Raw genomic sequence first — 20,341 nt, forward strand, 5'->3', positions numbered from 1 at the left:
CGGGGCCATGAAATGCGTTTCCAGGCCTCCAGAGAATATTTTCACTACGCGCGCATCCCCTGGAGTCGCATATCTGCCCCCTCGATGTGGCCCGCCTGTAACAGCAGAGAAATGATTGAAAAGCGTTTTCTCGTGGTTCCGCGGCGGTCGGTTGTGTCATCGCTGTTGCGTCGTGATGCGTCCTGCTTTTGAATTCGGTGCGGGTGACAAAAGATGACTTGTTATTTATTTACGACTTATTTATTAACAGAACATTAAAAGATCCAGAGATGTCTGATGACTTATTCCTGGATGGATATTCTATACAGTTGAGCTGTGCAGATATTCCAGAGCCCCCCCCCCCCCCCCCCCCCCCCCCCACCACGTGGCTCCCTGTGTGGCGGCGGCAGCGGCCGCGTGGAGGCCTCCGTTCCACACGTGGAACACATCATGAGAAGCGCTGCCTTTGTACTGCGTGTTTGAGAAGCTTTGTGCTGATCCCCAAGTGAGCTGGAAGCCCCCCCCCCCCCCTCTACCACCCTCCCAATACTGCACACGGCGATCCCGGCAAACCCCAAACTCACGCACTCTGACTTAAGCCGTTACAGTAAGATTAGATATCGTGTCGTCTCAAAGTCTCCTGAGACGAGGGACCAGTTTAAAGTCCAGAAATGTGAAACGCGGCAAATTGCTTGAAATTCTCGATTCTCGAGACGTTGACACGTTTTCCGTCTTTGTCTCCAGGTACCGAGGTCCCATCTCCTCGGCAGGTCGCCTCCGTGCCGTCAAAGAGGGAGCGCATCTCCCACAGAGACACCCCGGTCCAGATGAGCGGTGGCTGGGGAGGCGGCAAGAAGAGGGACAAAGTGAAATAAACCAACTCTTCCACTGGCTGACCAGCCCAAATCTGGAGTATCGCCGCCTGGCCGCCAACCAACGTTCAAAATGGCGGAAGGACACGAGGAGCAGCCGGACTCACAATGTCTCAACTTTAGTTGCCTTACCTTTGGACTGATTGGAATACTATGCAGTAATATGTCGGCTTAACAATGAAAATGTAACGTTTTGTGTGTTGTTCGTGTTATTTTCCATCCAGCCCAGATATGGCGGGATATTTTCTCAAAATGGTTGCCAATAGCAACCTGGCAACCATTACTGTCGAGCAGACCGTAATACCTGTGGGCTTGTGTTTATTTAAAGCTAAACTGTTCTTTCTCTGCTGATTTACTGAAAAAAATGTAGTATATAAAGCCCAGAAATTTAAGAGCAATTTCCCCGCTCTGCGGCATATTTAGCTCCCGCTCGCCAACTGCGGCCTCAAAAAGGACCGCTGTTCATGGCCGAGTTCAAACATTGCCGTTAAAGTGAGGACTTATGCTCCTGGATCACGATGTGTCCGCTTGCCCCGGACTCGGGGGGCCGGGCCGTCCGCGGGTCCGCAGCTTCCTCGCCGCCTGGAAACGATAACGCGACCAAAAGCAAACAGTCGGCCCCCCGGCAGGAAACGCACGTCGCTCTATCTGCTCGCACATGACTAGATGGGGGGAGGCAGGTGACATAAAAGCGTCGGTACCTTCATGCCTGTTTGGACCCCAGGTGACATCCGCTGCGGCCTTCAGAGCTTTTTCTCTTATACAAGAATTGAGGAGTAAACTCAAAAGGTTGTGGGTTGTAAAGTCAGAGCTAATTTATTCCCCCAATGACTGTTTTAGAATAAACGTAGAAGACAACAGGACAGCGGGGGGCGGGACCAATGTCACAGGAACACAACAGGTTTGTACTTGAGCTAAAACAGAGTCACTTCCTTTCGTCAGCTGGTAGAGAACTCGTCTACACATCGATCGACATGTTAACAATCGTGAAATATATCCCACATATATACATATATAACACATTTCTTTTCATCTAGTTGTGTTATAACAATCCACACACAATGTGGTTTTTATACAAAGTCCATTGATATGTTATCGTGTTTTTGTGTAGCAGTTAGTTTAAAAATTAATAAAAGTATATTTTTTGACTTTTACACAGTAACTTTTTGACTGTACATTAACAGGGATGATGTGTTGATCAATTTTATTTTTAATCATTATAAAAGCCAAGTGCTCATATGGCCGTCAGTTCTATTTGCACCTAAATATGTTGGATATTTGACAAATGTAATCACTTGATTCTTGCAAAGCCCTTTTAATTTTTACGACTGGTTACATTAGAAAAGGATTTTTCAAAGTTTGTTGTTTGGGGGGGTGGTGGGGGGGGGACGCATTGGCTGCAGCTTTTGGGCCCGAAGGTGACCGAGCACCAAAAGACCACAGTGAACTTTTCACATTTTCTTCCCAGCGTGAGCCAACGTATGGCGAGGTCAGCGTGGAAGCCCAGATGATACAACACCCCCCCCCTCCTCATAAGAGCACCACTGTTTATTTTGACTATTTGTTTCCCTCCTCCCGTGGCCCGTAAGGCTCCAGGTAACTGCCACTGACCCCAGAGCGAACCAAAGCACACGCCAGGGGCGCTTTGCAGGTGGCGTGTGGCGAGGCTCGTGGGTCGAAGGGGTGGACTCTGGCTCCTGGTAACACGATTCCTCCATCGAGAAGAAATGGAAGAACCTCGCTCTGTCTCTGTGTGTGTGTATGTGTGTGTGTGTATATGTGTGTGTGTGTGTGTGTGTGTGTGTGTTCTCCTGTGGGCCGCTTGCTTTAAAAAAAAACGTTCCTGCACAAAGAGGATGTTTGGTCTTTATGTCAAGCAAGAAAAAGGTCCGCATCTCATTTATGTCAATTTAAATGTGGGTGGGATACAATTGTGCCATTTTTTTTTACAAAGGAAACATGCCAAAGTTACTGATCGCTCAGCAAAGTGACAGAAATTGTGTTTTATTAAACATGATTACATTAAAGCGTTTTGTTACACCTCAAAAAAATAAAATCTTGTTCTCACGAAAATGAAATATCAATTACTAACTTAATAACAACCTTTTTTCCCTCCCTCTTCAAATGTTGCCCATTTTGTGTGTGTGTGTATATATGTGTGTGGGTATATATATTTATACACACTTATGCATATATTAGTTAAATATAAATCCATAAATACACACATATACATAAAATATGAAAATATATACATGATCTAAAATATTCGAAGACCTGCTGATTTTTGTATTTTGGTAGGAACCGTATTGTGTACTTTAAAATGGTGGTCTGGTTTCCAATCTTAATGTGGAAATATATTTCCAACAAATAGATCACATCAGGAAAAAGAAGGATTGATAGTTTTGCAAACATGTGACCCGAAGCGCGAATTTCCTCCATAATAATAACTACATCTTAAGCATACAAATATCGAACATCTTCATAGGATTCTCACAAAATGAGCTTAAATATACAACGGCTTTAACATATTTTACATTTACATTTAATAGTTTAAGACGCAAGACATGTTTCAAGATATGTCACGATATCCGGACTGAAAAATATCCTTTAATAATATAATATCTTGACTGCGAAGACGCACGTGTTCATGACGATTGTATTTATTAAAATACGACTAAATACCAAAAAATACAGACCTACATTTTCTCCAAGCTGCACGCGGTTTTGTTAAACTACCAAAAAAAACCCACACAATTAAACATCAACACGCAATTTTATTCCGTGTGTTTAAATATTGAATTAGTGATCTATTTTAAATATAGATGGTTTGATAATAATAATAATAATAATAATAATAATAATAATAATAATAAGACACGGCTACAAGTTTCAGTTTGTAACAGAGGTCACAGAATAAAGTCAGAATGTATTCTGTTGTTCTTCGTTCTGGTACCAAGCAGCAAACACAGATCCGACGTGAGGTGACAGATCCAGAGGAGCAGCTCGAAGCTCCACATTCAACCAGAAGTCGAAACTTCTCCCGAATGAGAGAGTCCGTCTTGATTGTTCGTGTGGCTGCAGAATCCCGCAAAACTGCTGCCGGGTTCGGGTTCAGGACGTGGGAGGAGCCGCCGCTTCAGATCCAGAGAGGAGGAGGGAGGGGGGGGGGGGGGTAGCGGGGGGCTCTTTAAGGAGCTCGCTCTCTTCGGGGCTATAAAGACGTTGTGGCGTCAAGACGGAGCGAATGATCTCCATCGGCGAATTATTGCGCTCAAAAACCACCGGTGTGCCACTTTTAAAAACGTGTGTTTGTTGTTGTCTCTCTCCTCCCATGGTGCCTATTGATTAAAGCGGATCCGGGGATGGAGTATATGGACGAGAAGTTTGCGTTGAAGAGCCACGCGCTGAAGGCCGGCGATTACTACATGGACCAAGTCATGGAGAGCCTGGACAGCGCGCAGTACTTCAAGTCCTCCCCGAAGAGCGCGCAGGCCTTCGGGCTTCAGAGCGCCGAGCACCGGCCCGCGGCCTGCGGGGACCACAACGGTGCGTAGAAGCCTTTTCTTTCCCTTCTTGTGCATTGATATTGTGCATTGACGGGAATGAATGTGTTAAAGAAGACAAAAAAAGGGGAAACATGTTTTATGATGTTGCATTGTTTTTCAAATATAAACGAGCATTTAACACTATTTGGGGATTTTTTTTCCAAACAAAATATCAAAAGTTAATTCCATATGTATTTATTATTATTAATGCATCGCTCCTTCATTGCAGCCAATTACGGTGCGGCAAAGACAGACGAGGACACTTTGCACGGGGACCTCGGGCGGCCGATGGACAGCTGTTGCACCCTGCGGGCGTCCCCGGTGACAACCGGACAGGACAAAACGGATTTGGACGACATGGGGGACAGTAACGTGTCCAGCAGCAAGAAGAGGAGACACCGGACGACCTTCACCAGTGCGCAGCTGGAGGAGCTGGAGAAAGTCTTTCAGAAAACTCACTATCCAGATGTTTACGTGAGGGAACAGCTGGCCATGAGGACGGAATTAACGGAGGCCAGAGTGCAGGTTATTAAGAGTCTTATTTTGTTAACTGTCAACTGACGGATACAATGATTCATAGAATGCTGACAGCAAGTCTTTAAAGCGACAACGACGCGTAAATTGTTGCTCATCTAAACACCAAACAAGACGCATTGAGTAAATAAATGTTGACTAAACATCTGTTTACGCACGTCTGTTCTCATTAAATCACTGTAGAGTGAATTATTTTAATTTCAGGTTCCTACAGCCCTTTTTTTTAAAATCAAAACAGATTATTTTTTCAGAATTTATTTGCACGTCTTTACAAAGCAAACGCCACTTTTTTATGTTCAAAAAGCCCCGTTTATGAATCACCTGTTGTTGATCTGTCACGTGTCATTTGCTCTCCATCAGGTGTGGTTCCAGAACAGAAGAGCGAAGTGGAGGAAACGGGAGCGCTACGGGCAGATCCAACAGGCCAAAAGCCACTTCGCGGCCACGTACGACCTGTCGGTGTTACCGAGGAGCGACAGCTACACGCAGGCACGTTTACCGGCACCGAATGCGAAATGACGCGATTTTAAATCCATTTGATTGTTTTTTTTATTAATTGATTTTTCCTCGTAGTTTTTTTTTTTACACCGTGGAAGGTGCAGCTGTTTTTCTACTACTTTGTGTATTTGAAAATTATTCTCAGTTTCCCATGAATCAGCCGTTAGATAATGGTAATAATAATTGAATATTTATGTCATTTTAGGTTTTTTAATACAAAAACTCTTAATGCCATGCAGGGAACTTTCATGTGGATATCTATTAATTGATTTTTTTGACCCTATTCACCTACAGTCAGAATGATGGTAATTTAACTCATTTAATTTTCTTTAAAGGCTTTTCTGTAAATAAGTTTTTTTTTACGCCCACCAAACTTTACGGTTTTATTCTGAGGGACTGAGATATTTGTTCCAATATCATTTATAGATGCATATAATATATACATATATATATCACATTTTTTTCCGTCCATTTTTGACACGGCATTGACAATATTTAAAGAAAGTTTCTTTTTTTTAAATTTTGAACCTGGCTTTTCTCTTCTGTGACTGTATGAAAATCACCACATATTCAAACGCATTGCCTCGTTTACATATTTAAAAAGAAATGGTCATGCAAGAAATGGAGCATCATAATGTCAGTGATCAACTGGGGACATTTCAGGGACAGTTTGATATTATCACCTGCAGTGTCTCCCCTGGAAGGTTCACAGATAACAGCGATCCCAAAATACTTGTGCGCCTTAATGAACGCTCGCATCTGCATGAATCACCATCATGAAACGCGTCTGCAGATAAGCAGCTCGCGCACTGATTGCAGGGCCCCGTGAGGCTGCTGGACGGCCTCGTATCACGTTTCGTGTTCGCTGCCCATCCGTCTTGCTGCTGGGGACAAAGGTCGGGTAGGAGATGAGGTGAGACGAGACGCGCGCTGAGATTACTTCAGATGGAAATATGCAGCTCGGAGGAGTTGGAAGGTTTCGGGTATGTTGAACTCAGTGAGGAGGGGGGGGGGGCAGCTCTTCTGTACGCCCCGGCTCAAGCACAGGTCAGAAATGTGCTGGACAGCCTGTTTTTTTCGTTCTTTTTCCCCCACACATGTTTCTGATCGATTGCTGCCCCCCCCCCCCGCGCCAGCCTTACACCCTCCTTCCCAGCTGATCCAGATTACTGTCATTAAACGTCCCGTCCTGCTGCCAGTGCGGGTTTGGTCTCCCTGAACACTGACGTTGATTGCGTTCTTGTGTTTTTAAAAAAAATTGGGTTGTTTGAGGTTCTGGCCCTCATTGTTATGCTTTTTGGGGGGGGGTTCTGAGCTAGTGCTCGTGGATGGCACATGTCCTCAGGATCGTGTTGGCAGACGGATTCTCCAGCAGAAGTTTATTGAACAGGTAGAGATGAATCTTTGAGGGTTTGTTCAGGTTTTCTGCCTTTTCCTTTGTTTTTGCGTTGAAGGAAGAAGTTCATTGGCAGGCTTTTCTCCTGCAGCTTTCCCCTCCGTGTGATGGAGATCCTGTGAGAGGAAACCCAGTGAGAAACCTCAGCAGGAGTGAAGGCGTTTTGTGTGTGATGGAGCGGCAGCTTCAGTCTACAGACCGACTCGCTGTTCTGTGGACTCGAGTTCTCACAAATCGGTCCGTCGGTGTTTACAGGGCGGGACTACGTCTCCTCTGTTATCTTTTGGTCCCTCTGAGGCGACATGACACTTTTAGAAATGGTGAATCATGAAATGACCTCGACCCTTGGAACGTTTGGATCCATCTTCCGTCGTTCCAAGTTCGAGACTTTGACCTTTTATTGGGTCAAGAAAACTTCGAGACATGCTGATAGTTTTATTTTTATTTGTCCAGATTTTGAGGCGTCTTTATCTGATGTTTTTTCTCTTCACTTTGATACGGTGGAGGCGGAGGAAATTTAATATTTTAAGTCCTCAAACAAAAACCCACAGCAGCGTCTCAAGTGTCCTTGCTAATCTCATCCACCCCACTGTGGTTTTTAAAGGGACTATTTCCTCTTTAGTCTGCATGCGTACAAACGGACATCTTGAGGATGCAAATGTGCATTTCCAGCCTCTTCTCTCAATGTGCCTTTAACAGATTCATTGCATGTATCACTATTCTCCCCAGCAACTAAAGCCTCCTTTCCCCCCCCCAGCAGATTTCCAACAACCTGTGGCCGAGCCCGGCCCCCGGCGGCCCCGTGGTGTCGTCCTGCATGCTGCCCCGAGGCTCCCCTCCCTGCGTCACCTCCTACTCCCACTCCCCCCGCTCGGCCGCCGCTGCCGCCGCCGCCGAGCACGGCTACATGGGCTTCCCCAACCAGCAGAACCAGTTCGGCCACGTCGCCCTCAACAACTTCTTCAGCGCGGACTCCCTCCTCACGCCGGCCGCCGCCGGCCACCACGCCTTTGAGACCAAGCCCGAGTTCGAGAGGCGCTCGTCCAGCATAGCCGTGCTGCGCATGAAGGCCAAGGAGCACACGGCCAACATCTCGTGGGCCATGTGATCGCGTGCATGCCTGGCAGGTCGGGATCATGCATGGGGGAGAAAAAAAAAAGATATGTTTCTGTTGGTCAACATCCTCCGATTAGACATCGCCGATGTGTTGTTATGGATGGAAATTGGCTCTCTCATCACGTGTATTTAATCTCCTGAGTCAAGAAAACGCGTTCAGGATAACAAACAAAATGGAAAATGTGTCTGGTCTTGTGGTTCGATAGGAGTAAATGAGCTGAAAAACAGAAACGTCAAATAGCCATAATGTTGTGTTTCTAGCAGATCCACAGTAGATAGAAGATACTAAGACAATCACATGGTCAAACACACTTAAAGCTGCAGTTGGTAACTTTAATGAAATGCACCTTTTGTCATATTTGCTCAGCCAGTCATCTGTAATATACTGACGGTAGAACACGAGACCGACGATCCGTCAAAAGAATCTTGTTCCTCTGCTTCCTTTTTGCTCATAAAGGCATTGTGCAAGATTTCACTGAATACAATCAACCAATCAGAGACTCTAACGCAGCTGTCAGTCACCATGAAGCCCGGCCAGTGCTTCATCTTCAACATGGCAGAGGGGTCAAAAACTCTCATTCTGCAGTGAAACCTTTGAAATGAGGCTTGACACAGTTGAGGAGAGTAAGCGGCGATTCAGTAGGAGAGTATGAATTCATGTTTAAGCTTCACAGCTGCGTTAGAGAATCCTTTGGTAAAATCTTGAACTTTCCATCAGATGCACTGTGGGGAAGGAGAGGAACCTCATATTTTCACAGATTATCTGACATACGTACCGCTGTCAGGGTCCGAAGTAGAGGACATGGTCACAGGTACATCTGCAATCAGTTTGTGCAACCTTGAGGGGTTGAGCTACGGCCGTCGCCATCTTGTTTTGATTGCAACCAGAAGTGAGTAAAAGTTAAACTGAAAACTGCATGAGTTATTTTTTTAGTGACCAAAACTTAACAATTAACCCCCACACACCTCGAAAGGGTTAAAGGTCTTTGACCAGAACATGGAAAACTCCCAGACTTGTCAATCACAAGGTAGCCCCGCTTAAAGCATCCCCTGCTTAATGGTCTATTTTACTCAAAGGTAGACCATGATTTACTAAATGAACATCATACTGTATTGAAAAAATGTTTACTGACGGAATAAATCAAGCAAGAATTAGTCCTTTTTTCATTGACTTACATATAACCAGACTTCAATCTGCAACCACAGGAGTCGCCCCCCGATGGCCATTAGAGAGAATGCAAGTCTGCGGCACTTCGCCTTCACCAGAGGTTGTCACTTCTCAGGATATAAAAGTTATTTATATTAGAGTTATCGGCTGTAGCTTTGGAGATGTTCGAAACCGCCACTTAGCTCAACTAAAGTGACGCATTGGAATCGCGGTGACCTGCAGGGTGAGGTCCGGGCCCGCAGTCCTTTCTGGTCAGACACGGCTGGTGACCCTCGCGACCTGCGTTGCTTTAATTGTCGTTGTGTTTTAACGAAGGCCGGGGAGTGCTCGCAGTTTCCTCCCCCATTGACGCAGAAAGTGGAGTGGGATTAGATCCCAGTGTGGGCACGTGCGGATCTGGAGGGAGGGGCTCCAAACCACTGCAGCCGCTTCTTGGCACTGTGAATAAGCTTTCTTCCATCCCTCTCCCTCTGAAGATGCGCAGTGCAGTGACAAATAACCCGACGTACAGACGTGTCTGTGTGCTTTGCAGCAAAGCTTCGTATTCAAATCTCTGCCGTCTGGTGTGTATCTCAGAGGAGGCAGGTTTAAAAAAATGTTTGTTTCGCAAATGTATATCTGTTGGGATTAAAATAAATGAAAGTGACTTGATTTCAGCGCGGCCGCCCTTTTTTTTTTCAGGGAAAAATACAAGAGACCGAAAATGCGGATATAGATTGTATTTTGGGATTCTGCCAGCACATGCTTACGTGTTTTTAAGGTCAATGTATTACATTACATGTCATTTAGCTGACGCTTTTATCCTTACATCAAGGACAATAAGTGCATTTCAACCATAATGATACAAACTCAAAAGTACAAGAAACATGAAAGCGCAATTTCATTAAATAAGCCGATTTACAACTTGCTATATATATATATATATATATATATATATATATATATATATATAGCAAGTACATTACAAGTGGTACAATTTGTTAGTCTTTTAGTCGAGGTAGAGTCTAAGGAGAAGTGTCTTTAGTCTGAAGATGTGAAGGCTCTCTGCGGTCCTGGTGTCTTCAGAGAGCTCGTTCCACCAGGACAGAAAAGAGTCGTGATCTAGTCGAGTGTTTTGCCCTCAGTGAGGGAGGGACGAGCAGTTTATCAGATGCAGAGCGGAGAGTGCGGGTTGGGATGTCGGGTTTGACCATGTCCTGGATGTAAGCTGGACCCGATCCATTCACAGCATGGTACTGAGCACCAACGTTTTGAACTGGATGCGGGCAGCCACCGGTAAAGGTAAAGACCAGTCGAGCTGCTGCATTCTGGATGAGCTGCAGAGGTCGAATGGCGGTGGCAGGGAGACCAGTCAGGAGGGAGTTGCAGTAGTCCAGGCGTGAGATGACAAGAGCCTGAACAAGTACCCGAGCTGCCTTCTGAGTGAGAAGAGGACGTATTCTCCTGATGTTGTAGAGCGTGTATCTACAAGATCATGTTGTCGCTGTAATATTGGGAATCAGGGAGAGTTGACTGTCGAGTGTCACACCGAGGTTCCCAGCAGTCAGAATGGGCGTTAACACGTTTTTTCAAAATAAAACTTGATATTATTTAAGTTAGTTTGAGGCAACACAACTGAATATTTCGGTTTAGGGAAATATTCTAGTTTGGATCAAAATAATGTTAGAAGTGTACGTGAAGAATAAATTAACTTTCTGTTTCACATTTAGAACAAACAACGCTCTCCTGGGGGAAAGATTAGCGTGAACTTTTTAAGATTGACTTGTGTCCAGATATCTATGCAATATATTTTGGTATATTATAAGGTATATTTTGCAACATTGGATAACACCATTGTTTGGTTGGTAGGAACTCCAAATGTATGTAACAAGCAATACAAAGAGAATTGTTGTTGCCTTAAAGAAGAATTCTAGTCAACTCTGGTTTTTTTCTCATTGCCAGCAAACCTAAAAAAAGAGAACAAAACCAACAATAAATGCAAGAAGGTACACGGCTGCAGCGTTGTGGTGTTTCTAATTGTGTGGAGAACAACAGAGCTCTTTGGCACAGAGGAGTAAGATTTATGAAGCTTCAGATACTTGATGAAAGGATAAATTCATGACTTCACATGGCCTCACCTCTCTTTGTACTCAGGAAACAGTCACGTGAGATCCTTAAACACGATCGACCTCTTCCTTCATCGATAGCCTCTTTCCACGAGGCCCAACCCTTCACGTCTCCCCTCAAACAGGCAGAACCTCCTTTGATCGACTGCACCGTCACATAATCGGGAGCATACCCTCGCCTTTCTTTTTCCCTTACTGACATCATCCTTTTGTTTTGCTCTGAGATCACAGTCAGCGGCGGATAGCATCTCAGGGAAGCCCCGTCTATTGGAACGGTAGGCTTGATTCAATTAGGGACTTTAACTTGTGTCAGATGCTTCGGCTTGAAAAACAAGCTTGTTTCCTTGGGGTACTTCCTGCTTACTGCCATCCAAAACAACAAATCCGAGTATCTGCAGGCTTCAAGACACAGAGGCTTCGATGATGAAGTGTCCATGGAAACAATGTTGGTTGTGTATAGAAGTCTATGAGGAAATTACTTTGCTTCTCATTATTTACTTAGCGAACATTGTAACATGGTCTCAATCTCGGACTTGTGTGTGCTTCAATACAGCAGGTTGTTCATTTAGTAGGTTAGTAGTTTATTAGATCTATTAGAGTCAAATAGATCATGAAGAAGTGTATGCTTTAGGGCGGGGCTACTGGGATTGACAGGTCGCTGCTGAGGTGTTGTCCGATCTGGGAGTTGTCTGTGTCTTTAACCCTTTTACTTTTAAAAAAAATAATTAATTTCAACATTGTAATTAGCTTGTGTCACCTCGGGATGCAAAAACCAAGACGGCGACGCCCAAAACTCCACTTGTGTTCCCAGTCCACAGACGAATGGAGGACTCCACGGGGCCGACGTCCACTTCTAACTAACCAAAACTACAAACGCTGAGGTTCCTGGCAGTCAAAGTGGGTTGCCAAAGTTAACAGTCAGGTCGTACGTAGGAGAATCTTTTTCCGGAAAGAGAAGTAGTTCAGTCTTGTCGGGGTTGGTTTTCTCAATTGGTGAGCGGAAATCCACTGAGAGATGTCAGTCAGACAGGCAGAGATCTGTGCCGCCACCTGGGTGTCCGAGTGAAGGTACCGTCCACCTGTAGTCCCCACCCCCTCTCAAACCCTCCCTTTAGGCGCCTGTCTCTTTAAGACCTCCTGCCAAAAAGGCCGAATCTGCTCTGGTTGGCTTGCGAGAGAAATATGGGCTTCTCAAGCTGTGGGTGTAGGTGTCACATTAAATGTTCCTGATTCCTGATCAGGGTCGTTATATTCTTAAACCTAAAAGGTGACAAAGGAAAAGAAAACAACGTTTCCATATAGAATGCTTCGTAGGATATCTTGCCAAAAGTTTCAGTGCATTTTTACTACGCTTTCCACAGGAAAGTTCCTGCTCAATACAAGGATACAGTCTTTTCAAAATAAAACTCCTTTGTAGAAAATATCTAAGTTAGGTTGAGGCAACAAAACTGAATATAGTGACATTATTTCTCAACTAAAGCTACAAAATGCTCTTTTTAATCCGCCTTCTCCTCCCTGTCACCTCCACCCCTCTGCCCGGCATCATCATCACATTGTGACTCCACCACCAGAGACTGATGTCTCTGTGTGTCTGTGTACACGTGTGTGTGTGGTAGAGAGAGAAAGTGAGAGAGAGAAAGCTCCAACAGACCAGATCCATCAACAGCTCCAATGGGTTTGACCCTCGCAGGTTAACCGCAGCCATTAATTTAAGAGCCTCCCTCCCACTCCTCCCTGCTTCCCGCCCTACCTCGCATGGGGGAGGACAGGCTTGTGTGTGCGTGGGAGAGAGAGGCACACACATGACTCAAAAGAAATAGAGGCAGATCAAACGCTGTGGTGGCTGAAAAAAAAGAGTTGGGCAGCAGAGATCTACACTTGTCTGACTGCGGTTGCTCTAATCACTCAACGCCGATGTTCGACTTCTTCTCCTCCTCCTCTGGGATGGATGGAGCGGGTCATCACCGGACCGTCTTCTTTTGTTTCCCACAAGCCCCCCCGCCAATATTCTTAGACCGATTTGCGTTCCTTCAGAGGTAATTCAGCTGAAGAGTCTCCTGTCAGACTGTGGAAAAGGCAGACTTGAGGAATTAAGTATGAACACATGTTGTTCCCACTGATTCTCCACAAGTTGTATTTGGTCGTTTGAGGCTTACATGTAACGCGTTTTATTAATTTACAATTCCTGAAAACACTTCAGTCTCGGCAATGAGGACACAATTCATCCGTTTTAACCCAGTAACAGAAGTAACCTTTCAGGTATTTGGTCGGCCTGCAAAGACCTTCTTGTTCATCCTCTTGTGCTGCAGGTTTTGTACAACATTAATACTGGTTTGTGTCTCACCATTTATATTTTGTGTTAGTTCTATTAAAATGCATTCAAGGGACTTGATGTTTGTTATGTTCAGAGGTTTTTTAATATACAAGCTTCTTCTGCTCATCCACCGACTGGATAGTTTGCTCTTCACAGCCCTCTGGTGGTTGGCTTAGGTGCAGCCACAGTGGTGGTACATGCAATTTAAAGTAAATTAAGTTTCAAAACGTATGGAAATATGTTTTTTTGCCATTGATAATAACATAGTGTAATAATGTATTGCTATAATGGTTTCATCACACAATGGGTCACACACACACGCACAACCAAAATGTCCACTTTCTGGGCTCGCATCTTATTTTCGTGATGTAGAAATCGTCTCGTTTCACACCTTTCCCCAACCTGCAAATCACTGAAACGTATTCTCACCTTAATAAGATCTTTTCTCACATTCATCATTATGAAACAGTTTCTTGTTAACCCACCAGAGCAGCGCTGAAGTTTTCCCGGCAGACTTCAGAGAGCTGCAGATGTCTTCATTCTGTGAGCAGACCAAAGGTGGGCCATTGTTACCCGAGTGCAGACGGACAGCACCTGCAGCCAATCAGGCCACAGGGTCGTGTCACACCTTCCTCCTGCAACACATGATCACACCTTCCCGCGGAGGAAAGTGGAACCATGGGGGCGAGCTGCACTGTGCCCACAAAAAAAGGCCCTTTTCAAGGTGAACGCACAACGTGTAGGTCTCCGAATGTGGGTTCAGCACAGTTCAGCACAGGATGTCAGATGTCCTGTTGTTCTGACACTGTTGTCAGAACCCTTCAGAATCTACACGGGCCTAATGGCTCTCGGGGACCAGGCCGTGAAGGCAGCCAAAAGGACCTCTCGGGAGGTCCCTTATTCTCAGCGCCGGGTCGGAAGCGGTCCGCAGCCGGGAGGCTGTTAGAGGCCTAAGGCCGCATGCCTCACAAATCCAAACAGGAACTCTGCTGCCTGTCACTCAGAGCAGGTGTCCGGTTACCACACATGTCAGGGTGGGGTAGAAGTGTGTGTGTGTGTCCGCGGCGTATTAATGTGCACCACGTGTATTGTTTGAGTTTTGTTTGTGTGTCCCTTGGTCCCTTGGTAGATGCAGTCCAATCCAGCGGAACCAGTGGAGACATCTAAGTGGCTGTTACCCAATCGCTGATGTCATCTCCCTGCCGTACACCATGTTCGACCCTCGTCGCTCGGAGGCCGCCCCTCATAAGTTGTGTCAACAGAGCGCTGCAAGGATCACGTATTTATGTTGGCCATCGCAGGAAGGGAGCATTACTCTTTGTTTGGCAAAACCCACCCAAAAACAGCGAGACCTTCTATTGGATTATTGCAGAGAATAAGCTCTTTGTCATTAAGGATTCTTCACAATCTTCGCAAACAGAAGCCCCAATGTCATGACTTTTCGGTCTACAAACTAACTCGAGGTTGCATGAGCGCGAGGTGACACCGCAACGCCGTGAAGGCCGACTCGTCTCATTTAGACCCCTGAAAGCCTCAGAATTAACGAGAGGGGTGTGAGTCACCTCTTTTAAGTCGTCTTTCACCTCGGCCGTGCCAACCACAGACCTTATTTCAGCCATCTTTTTTATACACGTCATTCATTCATTGTGATTATTTGTGCTTTATTTCAGACTTGCGGGTCCATATGAAATGGAAAACAAATACTATACAAGGACAAAAAGACAACTTCACGGGTGTACGTGTTTAAAATAAATTGCATTTTTGGCCATTGTGAGATTTCTCTCCAAGTAAATCTTTTTTTCTTTCTGGTTGGTAATTGGTCCTCCGGCTCCTTCCCCTTTGCGAGGAAACGACATCCTCATCATGATTCACCGCCACATACTTTGGTGACATCACTTTGGGGTAAATTATCGTTGCTGTTTCCCTTCATCAGCTTCTTGCGTTGCAGTTGAAGCGAATCGGTGATGGAAACAGCTCCTGCTGCCGCGGATCGAAGTGGCTCCGGGTCCTTTAAATGAGATTCCGTCTGATGGAGCAGTTTATCCGAGTCTTTGCAATCCTCGGCCCTCATTTCCCACTCTGCGTGCCGCAGACTGCTCTGGGTACTGGGGCCAGGTTGGCCAATATGTGACCTGAGACGAGGGGGACTAAATATGAACGTTAACGACGTCAGTGAAAAAACAGGAAAAGTTTCAAATGTGGGAATCTGTGTTTGGAATTCATTAAAGCCAGTTGATTATCTACCACTGCATTTTACTTTATAAGAGAGAGAGGGAGGGCATTCATCGTGATGACCCACAGAGATGAATGTCTCCTCCACATGGGGGGGTGTCTGACTGGTAAAAATCAGTTTTGTGTAATTGATATCGACTTTTGAGGTAGTATGAGATCATTGATTTGACGCGGCGACTAAAATATGAATACATGTAGTTTACGTTTCATCTGGTAAAATGAGACCTGGGATTTACAAGTTCAGCTTGAGACCACTGGATGGCAGCACATCCAAACCTTACGTTTCACCGATTAATATGCAGCTGCAACATAAACACGGATATGATTCTCTTATTTTACAAAATAAAAATGAATAAACACCGTTTTACAGTTACACAACTCATCATCTCTCACATTCACACATTAAAGTCTTTTTTAGAAAACTCCTGCACAATTGGATCAAACCCAGAATGGATCTCAATATTTTAGCACCCATGTAGAGGTCAAAACGGCATTGAATGTTTTCCTTGTTTTTCCAATAAGGAACAACGGCCGTAGTCTTTTCTGGAAGTGGCTGTCGAGGCACTCAACCACATGGCTCCCGTCCTTTCTCTTCTGAGAGAGAGATATTTATCGTGAAGTGTTGCCCGAGTGGCTACGGAACCTCTTGAAAGCATCTCTGTGCAGATGGAAGATTGCCGAGTGCAACGGTTACGATGTCGACTTGGCCGAAGCGTGAAAGGTAAGATGGAGGCTCCTGGAGACGAGACAAAGGGCAGGTTAGGGCTTGTATACAAAGTGGAGGTGGTATTTATCAGCTGGCCACTGGATCGCTTTTAGGGTACACACCTCCTTGCAGACCTGAACCTAAATCATAAATGCTTTCAGGACTTTATTCTCCAATCGGCACTTGTCTTTTCTCTTGAGTTATGTCAGGGGGTTGTAAAACCACTCCGTTTAGTACGGCTGGTCCTTTTTTTTAAATTGCAAACCCAGTAAGACCTCCAGCTCGGAACCGGGAGCTTGTCTCAAAGGCGACAAACTCAATGCTTTTCCACAAACACAGTGAGTTTCTAGTTTCCAGTCACAACTTTTTAATGTAAACATTTGAATACGAGGAGCTGTTCGGAGGATTTGGACATTCATTGCCACCATCTAGCTTTGCAGAACTACAAAAATACAGTAGCTGACAAATGATATCATTTTATCCAGTGAAATATCGGTATTTGAGTAAAACTGCTTGAACACAAAATGGAAATCAATAATCTAATGCAGCCGGAGAGGGGAGTGCTGAAGTCACATTTTTATTAACTCTGAGTCAAAGTTGTGATTTATGACCAAGATGATTTGACTGCTCTCGGTTTTCCATCGTGCATCACCGGCTGAATCGAGTAGAACTAATCCTGCGGTGTTCTTCGAAATGCTCGCCCCAGGGAACGCGTGATTCAGGAACATGACGAAAGGCAGAAGTTTCTGGGAGGACTTTCTGAGAGGAGAGTTCGGCGTGTGGAAGGAGCGAAGCTTCCTTCACTCCGTTCACCCCTCATCCTGTTGCCTTGTTAGACGTGTGAAAGCGCGGCCTGGCGTGAAGCCGCCCCTCACAGGCGCACGTCTGACACCCGAGCCGGAGCTGTGCACCTCGCCATGGACACGGCTCACGTGTGCACGTCCAGGCTCGACTACGTCCTTTGTTTGTGATTCTGTTGGAGACGTAAACGTTTAAAGCACTCCTCAAATGACCATTGAATAAACAAGCCTGATGATGAGACGAATCCACGGCCTGTAACACATTCAGCACCCAGATTGTTAGTATTCAATGTAAAATGATGGAAAAACATCGAGGATGTTGTGCACGGCGGATTGTTTCTGGTGTGACGTACTTGACTGAATCGCTTTGACATGTTCTTCCTTCCCCTCTTTACTGCTTGTACGAGTTTAGTCTTCATGCTTGTAGTTGGGATGTACAACGAAATAGTTTAAGATGAATCATCGATGTACAGTTCTCGGTTGAGCTGCTCCTTCATCAGGCTTCTTCAGCCCAGATGAGCAAAAGGTGGGAGGAGAACATGAACTGAACAAATGAAAATAACTCAAAGCACAGATGACAGAAACTCACTGAACCCTCAAACAAAAAGTTAAAAGGTAAAATAAATAGGAAATGTTGCATTCCTAGTTTTTCTTTGAAAGCCTCCGCTAAGTGGTAATATTGAAAACAAAAAGTAATTACCAAACCAAGCAGCAACTTATTGTTTCAAAACATGTTTAGGCAGGTGGGCGAATGAACGAAAAGACAAAGCAACTACAAACTCAAAAGATGCTAAAAAGATTCAAAGCAGCTACAAAGAGACTCAAATAAGCTACAAAGAGACTCAAATGTGCTACAAAGAGACTCAAATGTGCTACAAAGAGACTGAAAGGAGCTACAAAGAGACTCAAATGTGCTACAAAGAGACTCAAATGTTCTACAAAGAGACTCAAATGTTCTACAAAGAGACTCAAAGGAGCTACAAAGAGATTCCAAGCAGCTACAAAGAGACTCAAAGAGAGTCAAAGGAGCTACAAAGAGGCAAACTGTGTGCAAAAACATGAAATGCAGCCAATATTCCAGTTTGCAACACACGCATACAATCACCCCGGTTCTCAAAAGTAAAATATTGGATTCTATGTGTCTGGGTCTCTTTCCTCTGCTGCTGTCTCCGCATCCTTCCTCTCCTCTTGGTCTGAAGTCATCATTGCTTCTTGCCTTTGTTGCTGTGACAAATGTTACACCTCAGAATCATTTATCACATTTTCACTGTGCGACTGATAATGTCTTTTAAAGGTCGCAAAGAGCAACTTGAATATCCGGCTTCTGAATCATCGACATTTCTTCAAGTTGTTCATGCTGGCTTGTTTTCTTTCTTCTTTATTGATAATTAGCCTTGTTGTAATCTGTGTACTAACTGAGAGAGTAATGAACTGGTGATTCATTTCAAATGTTGGATTATTGTTTCAAAGCGATAGATGTATTTTCAACATATCGACATTGGGCAACCTGACCTACTGGGCCTCAGCTGGCGCACTGCTCTCCAGAGGATCCTCAGCAGAAAGCAGCTCATTATGATTCAACAAGGGATCCGTGACGACCGGTCAGCGCCTCCAATGATTACACATTACTGATGGTTAGCGGGCGCTAGTTGTAGGTGTGTCACGTTCACATGATGATGGCAGACACGGCCGTCATCCCTTAGGGTCAAACAAGAAAAAATGGTAAATCTTATAGCAGAAGTGATGCAAATCATGTGAACAATATTGCTGCAAAGCTCCCAGTAGCTGGCATCAATTCTTCATGATGCAACACTAGAACTCTGATGTTTAAGCCAATAAAACCTTTATGGTTTTTAAACAATAACACAAATAAGCTTATACGCACAGGAAGTATGGAGTGCAATGGATTTGTCATACTACGCAAGGGCAGATTAGATTACAAACCTAAACGAATTGATTGAGATGCTGTTCATCAGTCTGTAGAATATTAAGTGGCCAGACGTATACGAGAAGAGTAACGAGCATACCCGTCCCAAGGTGCTTCCAATACGTTACCTGTGGTTTTTTTGCACGTTTATTTATTTTTCAAATTAGTCTGTACAGAGAATCCGGTGTTAATTAACACGCTCAGCAGCTGTCCTCCACCGACGCCGGTGCTGGTTTAACAAGTGGCCGTGTTAACTGGTGACTCTCGGGGGAATTCTTCCTCGGTTGCTCGTGGCGACGGCAGCCGTTAAAAATTCAAAATAGAACTCACTGGTGTCGTTATAAAAAGGCTTCAAGTTATTTTACTCAACGTTGGCTAGCACGAGGAACAATGGGCCGAATGTCACCAGTCATCACGGATTATACTTTTGAAGATGCTTTTAGTTCAATGTTTCAAGCTTCTCATCTGGTCTGGGTGTCTGGGGTAACATATCCATTCTGATGTATAATCCAAGTGGTTTGCTTGTAGAGAAACGAGCCAGTGGGCAAGATGAGGCAACTATGTATTTATGGTATTAACATGGTGAAATGGTTTTGTAGACGGGAAACTAAATTGTCTCAAACTGTTTCTGAGGTTTTACATGGTATTAAAACGCAATTAAAGATAAACCCTTAATGTGCACAAGTGGTACTTTCTAATGTTACAGAGAGGATACACAAGCAGCAGCCAAGGAGCTGTCAGAAGCGGAGAGGAGAGACCTCAATCCAAACGAAGATGGACAAGAGAACCCTGAGCATACAGGAGCCGGCTTTTCAAAATTGTGGCGATTAACTTTAATGAACTAAAAACACATTGTGTAAAATTCCCAGACTGGACAAAGCAGTGGTAGGGACCTGTCAATCACAGTAAGACCCGCCCTAAAGCATCCCCTGCTTTATGGTAGATGGTGGTTTAAGTACATGACGTCATCTCAAAGGTAAGGGGCCACACAGATCAAATGGGAAAGACCTTGTGCAAAGGGCCCATGGGGTCTGGTTTCCATTTCTCATAATACCTCACGTAAGACCAACTCATCTAATATTTAATAGAACTATTATTTTTATTCAATACTATTTTTTGTAAATTAAACACCAGGAATGTGAAATCAAG

At 44.7% G+C, this 20,341-nt stretch overlaps 1 protein-coding gene across 1 annotated transcript; it reads left to right on the top strand.

Moving 5' to 3' along the window:
• Positions 1-4,066: 4,066 nt before the first annotated feature.
• Positions 4,067-9,756, top strand: alx1 (ALX homeobox 1). Its single transcript, XM_040163872.2, has 4 exons — positions 4,067-4,397; positions 4,626-4,921; positions 5,291-5,419; positions 7,585-9,756. The coding sequence occupies exons 1-4, from the start codon at positions 4,214-4,216 to the stop codon at positions 7,930-7,932; spliced, it is 957 nt and encodes a 318-aa protein (XP_040019806.1). The 5' UTR covers positions 4,067-4,213; the 3' UTR covers positions 7,933-9,756.
• The last annotated feature ends 10,585 nt before the right edge of the window (positions 9,757-20,341 follow it).

This window comes from Gasterosteus aculeatus, chromosome X (assembly GCF_964276395.1).
Source record: "Gasterosteus aculeatus chromosome X, fGasAcu3.hap1.1, whole genome shotgun sequence".
In the NCBI taxonomy this organism is placed as follows: Eukaryota; Metazoa; Chordata; class Actinopteri; order Perciformes; family Gasterosteidae; genus Gasterosteus; species Gasterosteus aculeatus.

Coding starts and splice junctions, on each gene's coding strand:
- alx1 (XM_040163872.2), top strand. CDS start 4,214: ATGGAGTATATGGACGAGAAGTTTGCGTTGAAGAGCCACGCGCTGAAG. Junction 4,398..4,625: donor GGCCTGCGGGGACCACAACG/GTGCGTAGAAGC, acceptor CCTTCATTGCAG/CCAATTACGGTGCGGCAAAG. Junction 5,420..7,584: donor GGAGCGACAGCTACACGCAG/GCACGTTTACCG, acceptor CCCCCCCAGCAG/ATTTCCAACAACCTGTGGCC.